Source organism: Archocentrus centrarchus, unplaced genomic scaffold (genome assembly GCF_007364275.1).
Source record: "Archocentrus centrarchus isolate MPI-CPG fArcCen1 unplaced genomic scaffold, fArcCen1 scaffold_24_ctg1, whole genome shotgun sequence".
NCBI lineage: Eukaryota > Metazoa > Chordata > Actinopteri > Cichliformes > Cichlidae > Archocentrus > Archocentrus centrarchus.
Window position 1 is genome coordinate 7,155,711 of NW_022060254.1, and position 22,050 is coordinate 7,177,760.

General features: G+C 44.4%; 1 protein-coding gene and 1 long non-coding RNA gene across 3 annotated transcripts; one reads left to right on the forward strand and one right to left on the reverse strand.

The window, feature by feature from the left end:
- Positions 1 to 360: 360 nt before the first annotated feature.
- tfr2 (transferrin receptor 2) lies at positions 361 to 8,898 on the forward strand. Of its 2 annotated transcripts, none has more exons than XM_030723301.1 (18): positions 361 to 451; positions 1,088 to 1,123; positions 1,203 to 1,395; positions 1,470 to 1,653; positions 2,312 to 2,452; positions 4,591 to 4,699; positions 4,781 to 5,023; positions 5,149 to 5,288; positions 5,359 to 5,534; positions 5,612 to 5,731; positions 5,861 to 5,943; positions 6,026 to 6,089; positions 6,173 to 6,240; positions 7,469 to 7,539; positions 7,636 to 7,720; positions 7,799 to 8,023; positions 8,099 to 8,239; positions 8,449 to 8,898. In XM_030723301.1, exons 2-18 carry the CDS (start codon positions 1,103 to 1,105, stop codon positions 8,701 to 8,703), a joined length of 2,319 nt encoding a protein of 772 aa, XP_030579161.1. In that variant the 5' UTR covers positions 361 to 451; positions 1,088 to 1,102; the 3' UTR covers positions 8,704 to 8,898. The 2 variants fall into 2 exon arrangements, with proteins under 2 accessions (XP_030579161.1, XP_030579160.1); XM_030723300.1 differs by having other exon boundaries at positions 376 to 451; positions 1,182 to 1,395.
- Positions 8,899 to 9,541: 643 nt separating this feature from the next.
- LOC115775696 (uncharacterized) lies at positions 9,542 to 20,999 on the reverse strand. Its single transcript, XR_004019374.1, has 4 exons — positions 20,569 to 20,999; positions 19,362 to 19,411; positions 11,203 to 11,371; positions 9,542 to 9,836 (listed from the first exon to the last, which is right to left on the reverse strand). It is a non-coding gene; the product is annotated as an uncharacterized LOC115775696 (long non-coding RNA).
- Positions 21,000 to 22,050: the final 1,051 nt, after the last annotated feature.

Consider the following 22,050-nt stretch of genomic DNA (forward strand, 5'->3'; position numbering starts at 1 on the left):
ACACACACACACACACACACACACACACACACACACACACACACACACACAGTGAGCACACGAATGGATGCAGGCAGATGAACCCAGACTCTGAGGGTCGGACTGTCGTCACCCTGTTGTTTGTTGGATTTTTGCTGCCTGATTCTTCTCAGTAAATCCAGTTTTCAGTCATGTGATCAGGGTCTTCTTTCAAATGTGGTTAAATGGGGTGGGGGGTGGGGGGCAGTGTTTTCGCTCTTCAGTGTGTGGCTGTGTTTACTTAGCTGTTAATAAAGTTAAGCAGATCAAACAGACAGCACACGCTGACCTCTGACCCCTGTCAGCAGCCAATCACAGCAGGCTGAAGAGTAAAAAGCTCTGAGCTCACCCTGACCCTGTCAGAGAATCCCCGATGAAGCTCTGGATCCTGATCTGAGACCAGCGGAGTCCAAATGAAGATCCTGAGGTGAAGGTGAGAAACTCCTGAGAGTGTTTGTGGTTCTGTTGTGTGTCGGCTGAAGACTGCATCAGGCTCAGCTTCACGATGAAGAACACGGGGGTCCACTCAGGGCTGTGGTGCCCCCACTGCCTGATGTTTAACATTCTCATTTTAACATTAGAACAGATCAGTGTGTGCGTGCTGGTGTGCTGGGTTGTGGTCTAATGGAAGTCTGCAGCCACATTCAGAGCTGGAGGAATTAAACACTAAAGAAAGGAGCTTCAGTGCCTCCTTTATGACCTCCTTTATCAGTGGAGTCACCAGACCACCCTTTATGAAAGGAGAGGAGATAGCCCTGCTCCATAATCCACAGCAGTGCACTGTTGATGGAATCGAACATCACCATAGCTCACAGTTTAGCCTGCTCATGTGTTTGAAACAGGTGACTGATGTGTTGCTGAGTTTGTAACCCTCACTAATGCTGTTTAATTACAGCCACCTGAAGGCCCGTGGTACATCACCACCTAATAAAGACAGAGTGATCATAATTAAGATTGAAGCATTAATCAGTTGAGCAGTCTAGCAGGAATGGGATCTAATAAGAATGAAGGTGTATCTGGATAGTTTTTGCTGTTGAGGTTTTTGGTGTGTTTTTTGGTTTCTCTGCAGAGCAGCACTGACACCATGATGACCAACATGACACAGGTGAGACAAGCCCCGCCTCCTTTCCCCTGTTTCCATGGTTATATCTTTCTCGCCAAAGGCTTTCTCCATGTCCCTCCAGCACTCAGTGTCTGATGATGATGAAGAGGAGGAGGTGAGAGTTCAGGGGGTGGAGCTAAGGCTGGCGATATCAGAGGACGGGGAGGAAGCGGGACCTTTCAGTGACCTCACAGCTCTGGTGCTGAGGTATCGCCATGGATACCGGAGAGGCTGTGTGCTGCTGTTTGTGGGCGGAGTCATCGTGTTCGCTGCTGGTAAACAAACGCCAATCATTTTAACTGATTAGCTTGATCATGTGACTAAAGTGAGCGTGGATTCTCTCTCTCAGCGTTCCTATTGGCCTATGCCATTTTCAGTGGGCGGTACCACTGCTCACAAGTGAAGCAAGGGCAGGTGCAGCAGGGGGGTGGAGCTAAAGCACCTGCAGAAGGAGGGGTGGGGCTTTACCTGGGAGAGCTGAGGGTGATGATGAGGAAACTGCTGCAGGATGAAGACATCCACAACACAGTCAGGTACTGTTCACTTTTCAGTACAAGTAGAGTTCTTGTACAGTATTTGTGAGAGAAGTACTGTAGTTTTATTTTTCAGCTGTACATACTTTACAAATAGAAACTTTACAGCTTACTGGTTGTTTAAAGGGTCAGCAGGTAAAACTGAGGCGTCATCGGGAGATTAAAGACATTACAGAAGATTTTTTATTAAAGTTGGACACTGTGATGTCACCTGTTTTCAAACTGATCATTTTCCCCATCAATAACTTAGCCTTTTAAAACCCAACGTGATGAGCGAGCGCTGGAATACAGTAATAACGTATCCTGCTCCTCTGTGGCTCTGATGGGACCATCATCATAAACTTCATGTTCTAGTCAATCAGAGACTGAGACCATCAACTCATCAGGAAAGAGTTTACTGAGCTCAGATCAGCTGAGCAGGAGCCTCATTTTCTCATAGACTTCTATCCTATCACGCTTTAGATTAGTCGCCCCCTGCAGGACAGTAGAAAGAGTGCAGGTTTAAGATGGTTTAGCTCAGAAGGTTATAAACTAGGATGCACAGAAGGAGACCCAGGCAGCACTGCAGCATCAGATCCTATATAATTAATAAACATGTAGACTGAGCCACCTTTACAGGCTTACAGGTGTGTGTGTGTGTGTGTGTGCATGTGGTCAGTCGAGTGAGCAGGGCGGTTCATCCTCCGGGCTCCTCAGAGGGTACGGCTCTGGCCTCAGAGATCCTGCAGCGCTTCAGGCAGCTGCAGATGGACCACACGTGGACCGAGTCCCTGTACGCCACGCTGCAGTTCCCCGACAGGTACGAGCCAGAGAAGCCCCACCCACATCCAGCACAGGAACAGGGCCAACACTTTGCTTACATTTCATATCAGGCTCAATCTCAATTATCTCAGTTACCCACATTCAAACTTAATAATTACATTTAAACTCAGTGATATTAAATCAGCAGCTGATGGAGTCAAAGAAAAATCTCCAGGCTTTCCAAAGAGGAAACAGAAACTTTTGTGACCGACACTCTTTGTGATTTGATGTTGTGCTCAGAGATGTTTGTGTGACTGCAGCTTGTTGATTCAGCAGTGATGCTGTTGAACCTGTGGTTAAACTTTAACTCCTAATGCAGTTTGTTTACAGCCTGCAGTCACTGAACTCTCCTGTAACTAAAACCAGTTGTTTTGTGGTTGTTAACAGCCATTGTGGTTAAAGGAGACATATCATGCAAAATCCACTGTTTTAGCCTTTAAAAACATTTAGTTGTGTACTTTCAGTGTGTAGCAGTTCAGGAAATTTAAATGCATTCTGTCCCGGTGCTACGTAGATATCTTTATATTCTTTTGGGGTCATAATTTTCAGTTTTCTCGGTTCCCTGTTCCCTTTTCTTTCCTCTTACGTCACAGTATTTGCTGTGGAACTGCTAAACAAGGTCATGGACTTCCAACTAACCAATCTCGTCAATCCTCCATTTTTTTCTCACAGTGATTTTGTAGTCCAAGTTCAGTTATGCTGAAGTTGCAAGTAGACAAGTCCAAATGTTCAGTTGTTGGGTGTATTAACCCACACGATTCCTTACATCGCCCCTCCCCCTCCCCCCCGGCATCAGAGCCTCTTCAAAGTTCCTGTTTCTCTGGTGGTAGATAATCGTATCGCTGCTATCAAACTACAAAAATGGCCGAACGGGGTGGAGTGGAATGCTCTGTGACCTGGAGGGGGACGGGGCATGAAATGTCTTTTAAAGAGACCGCACCAAAAAGAGCTGCTCTGAGACGGGGGTCAGAACAGGTGTAAATGAGGGGTCTGTGGAGCTCCAATAACGATGAATTCAGACCAAAGCACTGCAGTTCTACTTTATATAGACCACAATGAATGATTTATATATGAAAAGGAAGGATTTAAAAGCCTGATATGTGCCCTTTAACTGATATACGCTGCAGACTGTCTAAAAGTAAAGAGTCATTTCTGCTGCATCAGCTGTTTCCTAGCTGAAGCTGAAAGGTTTTAAAAATATCAGTTACTGTATTATGATTGGTGTTCACTCTCTGATTTCCTAATATGATGACATGAGGTCTTTGAGATAAGATGGGCCTGATTATTCAAGACCTTGTAGGTGAGGAGAAGGATTTTAAATTCTATTCTAGATTTAACAGGGAGCCAATGAAGAGAAGCCAATATGGGAGAAATCTGCTCTCTCTTTCTAGTCCCTGTCAGTACTCTAGCTGCAGCATTTTGGATCAGCTGAAGGCTTTTCAGGGAGCCTGATAATAATGAATTACAATAGTCCAGACCAGATGTTATTGATGATCAGAAGTCCAGAAATCCTCTGGATTCTGAATCAGACGACCAAATGTACAGCAGCATGTCCCAGAAGCACCTAACAGCAGCTTCAAATGCTTTATGTTGAGGACTCACAGAGCTCTACACAACATGCCTCATTCACCCATTCACACTCCAACAGTTCCATCAGAGAGAGCAACTTGGGGTTCAGTATCTTGCCCAAGGATACTTTGGCATTAAGGCAGGAATCGATCTGCCAACCTTCCGATTAGTAGGTGACCTCCTCTTCCTCCTGAGCTACAACCACCCCTGTAGACGGACAAACAGTAAAAGACTGTAAGAGCTGAATGCTCAGTTTCTCAAACACTCCTGGTATATTTTGAAGCTCTGTGAAGAATAGAACTAAAGCCTGACTGCAGTCATACTTTAAGCACTTTAGCTGCACTGTTCAAAATCATGTTAGGACATGTTGTTCATGAGCTTCTGAAATGAATGCAGTGAATACATCTCTATAATAAAAACCAGGATTTAAAGACACAAACAAATTCCACATCGAGACACAGGTCATAAAAAGACATGTTTTTCATACCATGTAAAATTAAACATTTACAAGTGTTCTTGTTCAGCCACCAGAGGGCACTACACTCCTGTATTTGTGTGTGTGTTCAGGTCTCAGAGGAGCTCCCTGAGCCTGGTGGACGCTGCAGGTCTCGTCTCAGAGCAGATTCCTCTGAACCCGTCTGACTTCTGCCCATACAGCGCCACAGGAAATGCCACGGTGAGGCAAACAGACCGGAAGCTTCCAACACCATGGTAATCACAGTCCCAGCTACCTTTACCTGTACCTGTCTCTTTGCAGGGGGGTGTGGTCTATGCCAACTATGGACGACCGGAGGATTTTAATTGGCTGAAGCGTGAGGGGGTGTCTGCGGTTGGCTGCGTGGTGGTGATGCGTGTTGGGGGTGGGGTCAGTTTTGCTGAGAAGGTCTGGTTGGCTGAGAAGAATGGGGCGAGCGGAGCTTTGATCTACCCTGACCCTGCGGACGTGCCCCAGGACCCTCGCCGTCTTGGACTGAACACACACACTGCTGTGTCTGAACATGTAACGCACGCACACACACACACACACACGCACACACACACACACACACACACATTGTCATTATCCATGTCTCTTTACTTCTGACCAACAATCATCCTCATCTCCACGCTGCTGTTCAATCACAGGTCCACCTAGGGTCAGGTGACCCCTTCACCCCTGGCTTTCCCTCTTTCAATCATACTCAGTTCCCACAGATTCCGTCCTCCGGTCTGCCACTCATTCCAGCCTTGCCAATTACTGCCACCATTGCCGCCAAGCTGCTCAGGTAAGCCCCATGCCCTCAGATGACTTGCCCAGGTGTGACTGTGACCTCACAGCATTGCTCTGTGTCTCAGCCAGCTGTCAGGTCTGTCCTGTCCCCAGTCCTGGCAGGGTCGGCTGCCATACGTGCGTTGCGTAGTTGGTCCAGAGTTCAACAACGGTCGCAGAATCCAGATGTCAGTACACAACGTCATGACACCTGTCCTGCTCAACAACATCTTCTCATCACTGGAAGGCCGGGTGGAGCCAGGTACGCTCTAACTACAGACAGGGACAGGTGAAAGTTTACCACTGTTGCACAATCTCTCTGTGGTATCTCTCTGTCAGACCAGTATATCATACTGGGAGCTCAGAGGGACTCTCTGGGACCTGGAGCTGTGAAGTCTGGAGTTGGAACAGCAATCCTGCTGGAGCTGGCTCGAACTTTCTCAGGCATGGTGAAGAAGGGTAAGACTCACCTGGATACATATGTGTTTACTGTGTTGTAGGTGGTGGCATGATGCTCAGGGGCTGCTGAACTTACTTTGGTGTGTGTATTGATTTTTCTTTTGTCTGAACTGATTGATATATTTTCAGGTTTTAGTCCAAGACGCAGTTTGCTGTTTGTCAGCTGGGATGCCGGAGACTTTGGGAATGTTGGAGCAACCGAATGGCTTGAGGTTCATCCACAGAGAACACAAACCAAACAATACTTCATAGTCTATCAAAATAATTGTCTGACCTTTAACCTCTGTTTGGCAGGGTTACCTATCCATGCTTCACCTGAAGGCTGTGGCCTACTTCAGTCTGGATCAGGCTGTCATGGGTAACACAAAGCTTGTAGCGAATCAGAAAGCACTTCCTTTGCTAACCAATCACAGTGTTTTATCTTTTTTTATTTAATGTCAGGTGATGATGTCCTGTCAGCCTACACCAGTCCTCTCCTGGTTGACCTGCTGGATGCTGCCATCAGACAGGTGAGTGTGATTCTCAGGAATAGTCCAGTCTGAGGACCAAAAATGGCTGGAGCTCATTCCCGTCAGATATTTATAAAACAAAATGTTATTCTTGCTGTTGTACACTTGGAGTCCCTCAGGGATCTGTATATGGTCCACTGTTGTTCTTGGTGTGCCTGCTATGCAGATGACACACTCATTTATATTCCAAAAAACAAAACATTTCCCATAAAGTTGCAGAATTTCTCAGAGACAGTAAAGAATCTGGAAGCAGGTTTGGACCTTTCTTACCCTAACATAGCAAAATCTAATTTACATAAGAGCAATGATCCATCATTACATATTATATACATACAAACATACCTATTTTTTAAACAGAAAACATTCTAAAGCACTGTGGATAGCACTGAACAAAAATGGTAGCAGTAGGAGTCCTCATTTGATTGAAGATCAATATTATGTGGATGGTTAATGTAAATGCCACTACTTGTAGGCAGCTGCTGTTGTGCTGATTTAAATCATAAACCAGCGGTTGTGTTGGCACCTGTTTGCAGCACATTTACTCTTTTCAGTTGTTATTTGCTTTCACTTCCTGCTTGAATCAGGACACAGACTGTCTGCTGGTGCTGAAATCTGTGATGCTGCGAGCTTAGACTGAATGTCAATAATTGACATCCCAGTATTTTCATGAGAATGAACCCAATAACTATTTATTAAATTTTAGTTAACTAGTGCTTTGAAGTTTAATACAGATGTTTAATACAAAGCATTACCTTTTTGAGCCTCTCATGCTCTTGTTTACCTTTTTTACCCTTTATCAATATGTCAAGATTTTAACTTAGTATATAAAATAAAACCCCTGCTTTACCAAATGTTGGTATTTGTCTCCCTTTTTGGCACACTTTATGATTCAAGCATAACACAATTGGTTGATCGTCATGTGTGCAGGGTTATGATCACTGTTTGAAGTGAGAATGGTCTCGGATAAGCCCCCAAACGTGTTAAGCAAAAGAGTAACGGTATGAATCTGTCACCACACCACGGTTAAATTTACCTACAAATGGTTTGTTTTCACACACCAGAGCAAAGTCAACTAAATCTGAGACTCTAGGGCCTAGAAGTCTGAATAAAAAGAATAATGATCCACATAAACTAAACTAGTGGACGGAAAGAGGCCTTGTTCTCCAGCCTCTCTTAAACACAACAACTAATTGATTTGTTTAATTGATTAGGACTTTGTGTGTTTCAGGTGGAGCATCCGAAACATGCAGGTCAGACCATCTACAGCCAGGCAGAGAGAGAGGGAGGCAGCTGGAGGATGTGAGAACACACACACACACCAACCTTCAATATAAAAGATTAACAGACGTTACTGTGATGAGATCTAACTGAGACTCTGCTGCTGCCTCTCCTCAGTTTGAAGCCGCTGCATCTGAACAGCGGCGCGTACAGCTTCACAGCGTTTGCAGGAGTTCCTGCCATGGAGCTCAGATTTACTGAGGTACCTGTTACAGCATGTATACAGCAAACACACTTACTGTCATGGTACATTGTGTCATGTTATCCATGTCGTTTTTAGGAGCGAGCGTATCCATTCGTGAACACGCCATTGGACAGTGTCTCCCGCCTCCAGGAAGTGCTGGGGGGTCGTTTGGGGGTCACTGGGCGGAGCCTAGGGGAGTTGGTGGGGGAGATAGTGCTGCGATTGGCCCACGACCACATCCTGCCACTACGCATCACTTCCTACGCCCAGACAGTGCTACAGTTCAGTGCTCAGCTCAACAGACGCTCTGCTGAGCTACAGGTAGCTCACCTGTATGAGTGTTTTTACAGGTGTTCAAACCCATCGCTGTAATGTGACTTCTCTGTGTGTCTTCAGGCCAGAGGTTTGTCTCCTCAGTGGGTCTTCAGCGCCCGTGGAGATTACAGCCGAGCAGCAGAGACACTACAGAGAGCCATCGACTACAGCGACCTGCACGAGCCCAACACAGCACGCTTCTACAACACCCGCATCATGAAGGTACAAGTACTCCAAACAATACTGAAACACCCGAATCATGAAGGTACAAATACTGTGACCAGCACTACAACACCTGTATCATATAAGTACTCTAAACAGTACTGGAACACCTGCATAACGGAAACACAACTATAGCAAGCAGTGCGACAACAGACATCATGGAGGTACAAGTTCTTCAAACAGTTCTGCATCTTTTCCCTTTTGCCCAGGTGGAGTATTACTTCCTGTCTCAGTATGTGTCTGCAGTTGAAGCACCATTCCGTCATGTGATCCACGGACGTGGCAACCACACTCTGAGCGCCCTCACTGAGCACCTTGCCCTGCTGACCTCTGACCCCGGACGTTTCGATGAGAGCGGCTTCAGGCGGCAGCTGGCTCTGTTCACGTGGACGCTGCAGGGAGCCGCCAATGCCCTGAACGGAGACGTGTGGAGCATCCACAACATGCATCGATTCACCGACTGACAAACCTTTATGATTCTGCTTTAGATTTTAAAGTTACTTATAGTGATTGAATAGAGGCTCAGTGATTCAGTACACTGTATGTATATATTTATGTATAGATATGAAGTTTATATTATAGAAGCCACAGGAATGGAAGTGATCAGTTCATTCAATAAATGAAATAACTAGAAAATAAATCTGTTAGAGAAAAAAAATGTTCCAATAAAGTTTTTTACAGATAAGATTATTTATTTTTACTTTTACTTTTAAATCTTCATACACAAACAAGAAGTTGACATCAGTGACATCATCATCATCAGCTGTTTAGCTGGGTTGGTTTTCAATGTTTTAAGCCTTGCCCACACATAAAGTGATTTGTTGGTCACACATTACTTTGTTGCTGTTGATTAGGCAATCCTCTAATGTGTTTACCACACCATCATTTATCAGTCAGCAGTGTTCTTCATACCCTTAGATAGTTGCTTGAGACCTGCCCCCTTTGCATTACCTTTGGTTGCTTGGCATTGCTGCATTTATTGACCTTTGATGGTCTCTGGTTAGTACATCACTGGTATCATTGCTTCCTGTGTGGATGCCCTTTAGAGGCCTGCAGGTTGGTTCAAGTGTTTGCAGGGTCCTCAGTGAACTCATGGGGCTGGCAGAAGCTTTAAGGCTCGGCCAGGTTTTGAAGGTCTTGACGAATGCTTCATCTAAAGAGGTCTTTTCTTGTTATTCGCATGAGCTGATAATTAGTTACAAAAGGAGCAGAACTGGAAAAAAATCCACATACATCCTCACTGCACTGTGGGGCAGAGACAAAATAATAAGCACAGAAAAATAACAGCTCACACAGCACAACTCCACTGAGCCTCATTTATTACATCTAGCAGTGTGTGACGCTTCCACGGGTGGCTGAGATCCTGTTGCAGTGACTCTGTTTCCTCAGTGACCAGCGTGTGTTTTAAAGCTGCTCATGAAGCTCTCAGGCTGAAACACATGAGCAGGAAGTGACTGCCACAGAGCAGCTTTTATTTTGAAGGTCTCTGCCTGTGCAGAGGATCAGCTGGGAGGAGGACCAGCTCCTTCAGCCACTCTTTATCTGGACTCTGAGGACGAGGAGGATGATGAAGCTGAGGCTGCTGTTAGTGATCCTCCTGCACGGTAGGAGAAAACAAACACACACACACACAGAGTGATTGTCAGTGTGTGTGTGCTCTGTGTGTGACATGATTTAAATCAGGATTTGTTACTCTGTAATAAGTTTGTGTGTGTGTGTGTGTGTGTGGCTGAGTGGATTTTAGCAGCCTTGTGTTAAAGTGTCTGCAGCTCGCTCACTGCTCACAGTTTAGAGCAGCAAGCTCTCAGACCTGCTGGATCATCATTCCTGATGATGACCATCTACTTTGGGACGGTCCTCAGAGCTCTCACTGAGGTGTGTGGTCAGCGTGACACAGGTACAGGGGGTAAGATGAGACCAGTTTGGAGCTCTTGGAGTCGATTCCTGTGTTAATATGGACGTGCAGGACGTCCATATTCTTCATCATCTTCATCATCATCTGTGTGTAGGTGTCTGAGAAACTTTCTCCTGTGAATGGAGGCGTTTGCCTCCACAGATACAACAATGGGAGCAGTTTGTGTGGAGCTCCTTTGTGTCCTGCTGGATGAATTGTGGCTCTGTGAGCACTCGTTCCTCTGGAGCTGTGCTCGCCAGCCGCCGCTGACACAGAGCTTCACTGTCCTGCATCTGTCTGAAAGTCCATGACAGCTCTGTTCATTCACTCATGACACTAATGAATCCCTTTTGTCTTCCCGACCACACTCATCACCCATCACTTTGGAACTACTGCATGCTCTGAATGTTTCTCACACCCTCAGGTATCTTTGCTCTCATTGGTCACATCAACCACACCCCTCAAAGGGGAGAACAGTAACTGCTACACCCCACTTCCTGTGTGGACTTCTCCTTCTTGGCCTCTTGGCTTGTTTTGCATAATTAGGATGTAGATCCCTGCTGTACAGCACTTTTCTTCTACCATGAATACCTCCTGTTTCCAGTATGTGTCTAAGCTCTGCATATTTTTTATAACGTTACAGTTTTATCTTTGTAAAATCAGTCACTCTGCTGCCGGTACACCTGTTCAGGATTGTGATTGGTCCAATGCTGCAAACCCCGCCTCTTCAATAGACTGACAAAAGCTGGATTGATGTACTGAGTTGATAACTACCTTCAACTGGCCTCTGAGCCTGATCGATAACGTGAAGATAAAAGAAGCCAGAGAGGAAAAGAGATCCTGGCTATGCTGAACCTGCTTCATCATACAGGACTCCACTCTTTGTTTACCCGTTGCCATGGTGAATCAGAGCTCCATTGATGCTGATCTCACCGTGATGAAAGCAGACTGAACTCAGATCAGGTTTGTTGGACCTGCAAACTCTACAACTTCCCAGTGGCTGAAAAACACACCAAAACCTGTGAGAGTGTGTGTGTGTGTGTGCATTCTCTCTATTCAAAGTACTCACCTTTTTAATGTTTCTCTCCTCAGTTTCCCAGCATGCCTCAGGGGTGGAGGTGTATGACTGGAAGGAGTCTGTCCTGCTGCCCTGTCAGGTCCCAGTTTCGGTCTCCAGTGGCTCCTCTGCAGCAGTGTGGGATTGTAAAGAGTTCAAGATCCCAACGGTCCACGTGCGTCTGCAGAGCGGAGATGATTTGCATGAACAAAACGATCGTTACACCAACCGAACATCAATGAGAGCCGACGCTCTGCAGACTGGAGACCTCAGCCTCACTCTGAGGAACCCTACAGTCTCTGACAGTGGAACCTACACCTGCACCGTCCGCAGGCTTGGACGAGATCTGAGCCGGACTGAAGTACAGCTGAAGGTCAAAGGTCAGTGCTGTCAAAGTTTAGAATATAAGTGAACTCTGACATGAATTCATAGCAACTTATTGTGGTTGTTTGTGTTTGTGCTGATTACAGAACGTCCAGTCTGGCCCATAGTTTTCTTAGTTCTCCTGGTTCTCCTGTTTCTCCTGGTTCCTGTGGCTGCTGTCGTTGGTGTCAGGCTGTATCGTAGACATAAAGAGTTTAAGGCTGTTGAAGGTATCTGAGTGTGTTATGTGTGTGTGTGTGTGTCACTGTGCTGTGTGATTCAGTAAGGAAATGCTGATGATGTTCACAGGTGGGGTTTAGTTGCTTTATCCTTCATGTGACCTCAGGAACAGAGAAATAGGAGTTTTACTCAGAGCTGAACTTTGACCTCTGAAGGCAGTGAGGTCTGTGTGTGGTCGCTCTCTCTCTGTCTGTCATATATATATATATATATATATATATATATATATATATATATATATATATATATATATATATATATATATATATATATATATATATATATAAAAATTTGACTTAAAAAAATAGAACTTGCCTTTTCTTAACTGTCTTAAAATACATTTGCAGAGTAAAGATGTGGACAAAGCTATTACAGCACAAACTCCTGAGCCTGACCAGTCTATTTTTAATAGTTTAAGGAACCTTTTTCATCTGAAAAAAGTTCCTTAAAACTGCACCGAATGGATGGAATGAGCCGACCCTGTCTGCTCCCTCTCTGGAGGTCAGGAGACTCCTACGAGTCCACCTGCAAGAAGAAGCCTCACACTTCCATGTGTATAATAAAAAGATATATAAATTCAAACATCAGCTTACACAAACACACTCCTAACAGTCTGCAACACAGACGTTATAGTTTCAGATAGGCTAATAATAGTAGACCCTGGGAGTCTCAACTGCAGACAAAAGATGACAACCAGTAAAATAATAAACTCTAATTTATTAGTGAAGTCACTGAGATCAGTAAAACAATCCAACAAGATTCTACATATACTGGTCAGTGTCGTGTGTAGCAGGGTTGGACCCTGTAGCAAGACGTTTGAGCCCAGAGTTCAACTCAAAAACAACTTCAATGCTGGAAGCTGTTAGTGATCATAAAGTGTTCCAATAACAAACTGATTAATATGTTTCGACCTGTAACATCCTGCAAATGAAGCTGGAGATGATCAGCTGGAAGGCTCCAGCTCTGATTGGCTCTAATTACAGGCTCAGGTTTCTTCTTCGTGCGTCTCTCTGGTAACATCTCTGATCTCTGAATCACGTGTGAAACACAGCGTCGCTCCTTCTGTGTCAAACTGGATCATGTGCTGTTACGTGTGTCCTCCTCAGCTCGCCCCTTCATGTATGCAAGACAGAGACTGTTCTCCTGGCTGGGTAGGAATCTGTGGTCCAAATGAAGGAGGAGGAGCTGAAGGAAGAAGAGCATCTCTGACAGCTGGTTGCTGGTATGAAGCTCGGCTCTCCGCTCTGACAGGATCATGTAAGCTTGTGGATCAGCTTGTTTCAGCTCCTCAGTGAATCTCTGTGATGCTCACAAACATGAGGATGCAGCTTGTTCTTCCTCTGCTAGCAGCTAACTAAACCTCAGTGAGATGTTCTGCCTGGGATGTGTTCCACAAAGCAGGTTTGTTGTTAGCTTTATTATGGATCCATGAGAACTGGAGTTGGGTAACTGAGGACTGAGTGGACGATGCTGATCTTTCCTCCTGATATTCCTCACTCTTCTGGATTCAAACGGAGGCTCTGCTCTTTATTAACCTGCTTCACCAGAGCTCTGCTGATGATGGCTTTTTCACTCAGAGCTGACTGAAGGTCAATCATTCTAATGATTCCTTTAAATGAGCTTTCAGACACTGAGTTTGATTGTTTCAGCTGCAGCCTCACTGCTGTTTAACAGTGTGAGAGTACAGACAGTAGGGCTGGGCGATATGGACAAAAAGTGATATCTCGATATTTTTTAACTGAATGGTGATATATGTATATAATATATATATATTAGGGGTGGGACTCGATTAAAAAAATTAATCGAATTAATTACAAGCTTTGTAATTAATTAATCGAAATTAACGCGTTAAAGTCCCACCCCTAATATATATATATATATATATATATATATTTTTTTTTTTTTTCTTCCCAAAGGTATAAACAAAAAGGCCCTTCAGAGTCAAAGCTACAAATGTCACACAGACACTTTTATTAACATTCAGCTGTAGATGGAAAGAGAAAATGAACAGCCAGCCAATGAATCCATAGACATATGCGCTGACATATCAGAACAACGTACCCACCCGCTCAATGCGGCATCTGGAAGCACACAAAAAAGACCCACTTCTGCTATTAAGGTCACGTGACTTACAGTACAAACCAACTTCTGCTATGTAGTTAAGGTATGGCGGCGCTCTCTTACCTGCAGGCAGAGACTCTTGGGCGCCACATAGACTATATTGATATATATGAAACTGTCTCATCTTATATCAATAAAACTCAACATATCACCCAGCCCTAAAAGACGGATTCAGACTCTGTGGAAACTCCACGAGGAAACATGAGCTCTGCTTTTCCTGTCACAGTAACACAACTGTGTGCAGCCACAAGGAACAAATATGTGTAAGGATTCTAATTAATTACTGATGCTCATCAGATAAAGACTTCAGACCTTCCTGTTATCCCACTGATGGATATGACAGGAATGGTGATGCTGTTTTCCAAGGAATGACTGGTCAGCAGGAGGTGACCCTCAGATGGACCCTCAGAATTAATGGGCAGATGTTTGAACCTGCTTTCTGGAACAGGACCCAGGTGTGTTTCTAACATCAGAACCTCACAATGATGATAATCCAGAGTGTGCTCCTCAGTGTTGCTGTGCTGTGTCCTGGTGGATCTCCATGTTAGTGTGGAGTTACTGTGGCTGAACGCTTCCATCAAACAGGAAAATTCTGGAAGCTGGAAGATGTGTTTAGGATCCATGAGCTGCTTTATAATAAAGAGTTTGGATGAAAGTGGAGTCAGTTTGATTTCTGCTCACAAAAACACCACCTGAAGAGTTTTCCTGACACCAGAATGAACTACAACAACTATAGTCTGACTCAGAAACATTTCAGTCTGTGGCTTCATATGAGAAATAAAGTGAGTGCTAAAGCAGGGCTGTGCTTCAGGGTTCCAGCAGAACGTTTCTCAGTGCTGCTGCGATGCTGCAAACCTGGCAGAGTGGAAAGAGTGACACTGTGACTGTGGGCAAAGACAGGCTTTCTCACAGTCACGGCTCACTGAAGGTTTGTGAGGGGGCAGCGAGAGGCTGCAGTGAGGATGTCAGTGTGTTACAGACAGCATCAGAACAGCAGCGCTGCAGTGCACACAGACAGACACTAGGAGGCAGCAGAGGAGCACAGAGCTGCTGTCACAGCAGCAGAGCTCCAGTGAAGCTCTTCCTCAGTGCTCAGTTTCTTTGAGTCTGAATTATCTCAACATGCTGCTGCATTTCCAGCTGTGACCAAAACCTTTGGAAGGGGCACGCTGCCAGCACCTGTTCCATCCCTGTGATTTTCCTTCAATATATTATAGAAACATGTAAAAATGAATCTAAAGAAATAAAGACTGCACTAACAGATGACCTGCTCCATATTCTGCACCAGCTTAAACAGCCAGCTTCTTGGAGCCGTAGGTGGAAGCTGTGGGAGCCGTGATGAGGCCAGCTGTTTAGGTTTAAACACCAAATCTACTCAGTTAGGTTTAGGAAACAAAATCCTCGGTCAGTGCTGGTCAGAGGAAAACCGACATTCCCAGCAGACTGAGTCTGAAACAAAGTCTGAGCTGCACCTGCTGATTATTTTCACCACAGATGTGGCGAATAAATACGTCATAACCAAGTGTGATATTTTCTACGTATAATAATAAAAAACGGGAATCCACTTTGTATTCGTATGCAACTCTATCAGCAGCGTTCTCGTAACATCCCGCCTCAACATGAATAACAGGCTCTCAGCCCACAGCGCTCCCTGGTCAGCTGTTAGAGCCATGGTAACGTTAAAACATGCCTTCAAAATAAGATACACCGCAAAAACAAATACAGTAGAAATCGCCTCAGTCGGATTCAAATGGCCCAGTTTGGGGTCTAATATCGAATTTCGCTGCAATGGCTTCTGCTTCATCTATGAATTTGCTTCTGCAAATTTTATAATCTGAAATTTTGCTCGTAAGTGCAAGTTTGTAGCTTACGCTTGATTGTCCCCGGTGAAATGAACTGATATAAACACTACAACATTTTTCCAGGCGTTGTTAGTGTGTGTGTAGTTGTGCATGAACGAGCCGATGCATGGAAGTGGGCGGACAGGAGCTGAGGAGGGTTTTAGCGCTAAACTCATCCAGCTTATGCGATCACATTTAACTGGAAATTTATTACAATGGGACCAGATTTTTCATCCGAGGTAGGTGAATATCCGACGGATTTATGTGATGATTTTATTGGAATTAATGTTAGGAAAAATCAGGACCTGCAGATGCCATCCAACTAGAGCAAAAACCTGATTTATGCGACTTCGACGGCGATTTTTACTGTATAAAGCGCATGAAAAATACAACTCACCATAACACTGAATCAGTGTGAGCCCTGAGCTTGTTTCTCTGATACTCATTTTTGCTGGCTTCTGGTTTGACTGGGTTCGGCCGATTTCACATGGAGCGTGGCTGCAGAGCCGCGGTGTCAAGCGCTGGAGAGTCAGTTTGATGGCTGGGTCTACCTCACTGCTATCCCCGGTGTTGATAAATAAAAATGGTAAATGGACTAGTTCTTACATAGCGCTTTTCTACTCTTGTTGAGCACTCAAAAATTTAAAGAAGCATTATGTAGGTCAACCAACCGATTTCCTTAGACAGGCCTGAAGCTTCTGGGTTTAATTTTAGCGGTGATGTATCATGTGAGCAGAAACGTCTTGACATGTCAAGAGGAAGTCGTGGAGGGAAGTAACGGAGCGAATCCGCCCATTTTTCAAAATAAAATATAGTTCAGACACAGATAATAAGTAAAACGGAAATAATTTAAGTTATTTATTCTTTATGTGCGGCCCGGTACCAAATGTCCCATGGCCCGGGGGTTGGGGACCTCTGCAGTAGAGGACTGAGCACGCAGCCTTGAGGAGAGCCAGTGCTGAGTGTGGAGGAGAGACGGAGCCACATGTGACAGACTGTGGGTGGAGAGAGGGGGGGGGGGGGGTTGTATCCAGGTGCAGGTGGGATGGAGGATCTGAAGATGGCTACAAGTGCTGGTCTTAAAACTAGAATGTCATGAAAAAGTTGATTTATTTCAGTAATTCCATTGATGAACATTTCTACTCAAACATCTGCTAGGATAACATCGTTAGTACCACTCCACTCAGCCAAGTCTTATCTCTTCCCCCCTCCTGGCCAGGAGAGCGCGAGGGTGGGGGCCTACAGAACTCCATTTTAGGAGCACACCTGTCTGATAACACTGCTGAAATACAACATCAGGTTACAAGTGTCAAGGTGAACAGTGCTCATTGTAGCAACTTTCCCAAAGCTTCAAACACACACAACCAGGTTCATAACAGGTCTCACCCTCACCCCAGTGACCCAGAGAACATAAAGCACTCTATACATCGGTGTGTGTGTGTGTGTGTGTGTGTGTGTGTGTGTGTGTGTGTGTGTGGGGGGGGGGGGGGGGGGGGGGGGGGGGCTTCCCCTTACTTTGCACAAGCCATAAAAGTGGTGTATGGTATCTAACACAGGAGAATAATGACTCCATGCACCAGTATGAAGGTCATACAGAATATAAAATAGTCTCAGTATAAGTAATAAAAGTAGAATTAGTGACAGTCCAAATAACATTGGTGAAAAATAAGAGTAGATATATTCCCATATATATGATGATAAATGAAGTTACACTGACTCAACAGAGGCCCCTAAGAACAGGGCCAGTAATTAACCACGGGGACAGTAGAGTAAAATATTGAGATAATAAATGAGTCCCCCCAGCAATGAAAGAGTGGCCCTCACAGTACATGGAATGATAGATGTCCCCCTGCTATGGGCGGGGAAAGTCCCATCCAGCATACAGTACAAGATACCGAAAGGGCCTCTGATGCCAGTATGAGAAGAATAGATGATAAATGAAAGTAGTAAAAAATATCCCCACACCATGAAGAATTAAGGCAGTGCAAAAGGGGGCTCAACCTGGTACTGGCATTGTGTACCTAATAAAGTGGCCAGCAAGTGTATAACATGTTAATTGTAAGCTTTGGACATAGTGGGGAAAAAAACTCATCTTTAAATGTTAACAGCATCAGTGATTACCAATCAATGCAGTCAATGCGGGTATCCAACTATGTACCACAGAGGAACATTACAGGTCTCACAGAGGAGTGTTTCATTTGAAGGAGTGCTGTGATCAGTGAGTGGAATAAAGGTACACCTGAAGACTGTCCTCCAAAGCCCATAACTGGCTGTTAACACATTATCAATCCAATCCAATCCAATTTTATTTATAAAGCGCTTTAAAATCACCCACAGGGTCCAAGGTGCTGTATAATATAACAATAATATACATAAAACAGCTCAATAAAATGCATTAAAATACTTGAAAATTACATTTCAAAAGTACACAGCTCACAGTGTCAATGTTTAATTAGTGTTAGTGTTAAAAGCCAAAGGAAAAAAGGTGAGTTTTTAAAAGTGATTTAAAGTGTGTGAGTGATGAGGCCTGTCTAATATGCAGTGGCAGATCATTCCAGACATTCGGTGCTGCCACTGCAAAGGCCCGGTCCCCTCTGAGCTTAAACCTGGTTTTAGGCACAGTCAGAAGCAGCTGGTCTGCTGACCTGAGTGACCGGGTGGGAATGTAAGTGTGTAGAAGCTCAGAGAGATCAGGTGGGGCAAGACCATTTAGAGATTTAAGAGTCAATAAAAGAATTTTAAAATAGATCATAAAACAAACGGGTAACCAGTGAAGTAAAACAGGTGAAATGTGCTCATGTTTGCAGGCACCAGTTAAAAGCCACCCAGCAGCACTCTGCACCAGTTGAAGGCGAGCAATAGCGGACCCTCTAAGCCCCATATAAAGTGCATTACAGTAATCCAGCCGAGTGGTGACAAAGGTGTGGATTACTGTTTCAAAGTCTCGCCTTTGGAGAATTGGCTTTATTTTGGCCTCAGGTGGAAAAAGCTCGACTTGACCACAGCATTTATGTGGATATCAAGCTTCATGTCTGGATCTATTTTAACTCCTAAGTTTGTGATTGTTGGTTTGAGAAACTGTGCCAGAGGACCCAGATCTACCAGAGGGGTCACTGAGTTGTTACCAAAAACCATCACCTCTGTTTGTTTCTCATTAAAACTTAGGAAATTCAGAGCCAGCCATGCCTTAAGGTCACCTAAGCATTTAAGTAATTGTGCCACTGAGTAGGAGTCTTTCCTTTTAAGTGGCACATACACTACTCACAAAAAGTTTTTCATTTAGAGCTGGTGTTATAACAGTCGTCCTCATCATGAACCAGGACATTTATTGGTCGATTCGAGGATCAAACTGTTGTGAATGTTGCCATTAAAGCTCCTCGTTAGAGAACAGCGACTTGTGCAAAAAGTTCTGAAACATTTAACAGCTGGACATGTGCATTCAAAAGCTTAGAGACGGTCACATTAAGTTCACCTGTAAAGGTTTGAATGCATTTTAGGCTCGTCCTGAAATTTCACCCAAAAGCCAAATATCTCTAACTTTTTGTGAGTAGTGTATTTGCAGTTTTAGAAAATCTAAATGAACTCTAAGATTGAATTTTGGCTTACTTCAGTGAGGTAGCAGACAAGGTGGAGGGGGAAAGGCAGGCTGAATTGATCTGTAACAGAAGACATAAATACATTTAAGGATTATAATGATGAAACTTCAGAAAATCTTAAGCTGATTTTTTTTTTCTTTTTTTGGCATGTTGGATATTAAACTTTGGTAAAGCAAAGTATTTTAACTGTATAAATAGGGACTTTCAGTAAGTCAGAGTCCAAATATGCATTGTGGAAAAGTTTAAGGTCAAGCAAAGATAATAAATAGGGTTCATACACTTCCAACGCACAGTTGTTGAATTTACTCGCGAGAAGTGAATACCTACGCCTGGGGAATTTGTGCGGATTGTTTTCTTTGGACTTAATTGTAATTCCATACTGGTCTTATCCATTACTGGGATTTGCAGTTTTCCAGCCAACAACAATTAAAGCCCCACTCTGGCCGGCTAAAAGAATGTGACCTCCTAAAGGTCCGCTCACTCTCTCACAGCGACTGTCTTCTGGGGAGGGGCGGGGTCACAAACAGACTGACAGCTCACATGCAGACGTGCAGGTTCGTTTCCATCTCATAACTATTCAGATATTTTTTTAAGGCAGTTACAGTTTTAAGCAGTTTCAAGCACTGTGCCCAAAAATCAAGCGCTTTTCAATCCTTGAAAGGACAATTTTAAAATCGAAGCATTTTTCAAGGATTTCCAGCACCGATAGGAAAAAAGGAATTAAATTTGAATCAAAAGTCTTAGCAGAGACATAACTAAATCCATTTCTAAAGCTTATTAAATACTTTACAGCAACACCTGAAATCGTGAGACCCACTTTAACCTGATGGATGCTCTCAGATTGGATTTGGAGAACAATAGGCTGTGTTAGCTTAACTTTACCTGCAGTCAGTCCTGGAGAGGCTCAATAAAATCCTTCATGCGCTCAGTCAGGAGTAACATCAGCTACCTGGACAGCTAACCAAATCACCTCGCCTTCCCCACCGAAATAAATCCCGAAGGAGCTTCTTTTTTTTTTTTCTTTTAACCTCACAGCTTCCCGCTGTGTTAGCTAATACGCCAGTAGCTGATGTGCTATAAGCTAATTCCGCTGCCACAATCTCACATTTCTGAATAAAAAATAAATAAAACCTTAATTATGTCCTACCAGGATAACTTTACTGTACAGGTAATGCCATGAATGAAGAATATTTAACAGAACGGCTTACAGTTCTTACCTTAGAGAAGCTCTGCTCCTGCGCTCCCAATGCCAGCAGCCATTAACTTCTGAAAGAGAAAAAAGAGGGGTGCGGGGAAAGGCGCGAGTTTGCTGAAGGTCGTGGAGCCGTGGCGGAGCCGCGTTTTGATAATCCGCTGTCAGTAGGTGGGGCGGGCCCCGTCCGGAGAGCAAGAAGTAAGTCACAGGGTGGGGCGGATCGGCTGACTTGAAGGCAGATCCGCCCCGGGGTAGACATATGTGCCGACGCGCCAACCTGCTCAATGCGGCGTATCCACCGGCTGCCTCACGAGGACAAGAACAGACCCAATTCCGCTATTAAAGTCACGTGACTTACGGTACGTACCAACAGCCAGGTACTCTCGGGGGTCCGGGCGATGTCAAAGCGTCTGAACGGACGCAGTACGAAGGCTGGTATGCACAGAAAACACGGCGATAGCGGCGGATTTCAGGTTAACAAAAAACTGTCCAAAATTCAAACCGTGCAATTTATTTACAATAAAATGAACACATGTCACGTGACAATCTAATTTGCATATGGAATGTTTACCGTAACCTCGGTTACGTCATTAGAATCTTACGTCACCGTCAAGGCCTTTATGTTAACATGAGGGGCCTCAAAGGTGACGTAGCCTTTGAACTTTCACCTATAAGTACACGCGACAAACTTCAGCAGAACAAGTCGAGAAGTGAGTTTGTTCACAGCATTCGAAGCATTCAAAGATTTGAATATGCATAAGTCGATTCTTCAGCTGAGGAAACAGAGAGACAGAAAGGTTCACAGTGAACAGGCAGGAGGAATTTGCAGTCAACCAAAAATGAACAGACAACAAGAAGTTCAGGGGTTGCAGAGCAAAAAGGATTCTAGGGAGACAACGCGTAGGCAAGGATATTACCCTAAAACAGACTTGCTGTGCAAGATGCAAGATGTGAGACTTAAGCTCATTGACCTGCTCAGCGCACCAGGGAGAGAAAATAGAGAGTTGCGAGCAATGGTTAATGCCACCCTGCCAGAAGCTGAAAAAATGCTTATAGAAAAGACTGAACAGGACCCTAAATACACAGAGTTAAAGCGCAAGCACCGTGAACTGGAAGCGACACACGGAGAGTTGCAGGACAAGCACCATGAACTGGAAGTGAACTACAACGTGGTGCTGGGCGATCTTCGCAAGACCGAGAAAGATAATAAAAGCTGGCGCGCGAAGCATGATGCAGCCCTGCTACAAATGAAAGAACAGGAAGCTCAATACAAACAGTCCAAGCTCCATGAAGTGAAAGAAACACTGAAAGAAGTAAAGAAAGAAAATGAAGGCTTGAAAGCAAAGCTTAATGAAGCCCTGCGAAAAAATGAAGCAAAGAAAGAACAGGAAACTAAATACAAGGAGGTGCAGTGCAAGTACAGTAAACTGCAAGCAACACACAGAAAGGTGCAGTGCACGCTCCGTGAACTGGAAGCGACACACAAAGACGTGCAGTCCAAACT

Excerpts from the sequence above, each read along its gene's own strand:
- tfr2 (XM_030723300.1), top strand. The coding sequence starts at position 1,103 with ATGATGACCAACATGACACAG. Across the intron at positions 2,453-4,590 it reads ACGCTGCAGTTCCCCGACAG|GTCTCAGAGGAGCTCCCTGA; the intron begins GTACGAGCCAGA and ends GTGTGTGTTCAG. Across the intron at positions 5,535-5,611 it reads GGAAGGCCGGGTGGAGCCAG|ACCAGTATATCATACTGGGA; the intron begins GTACGCTCTAAC and ends TCTCTCTGTCAG.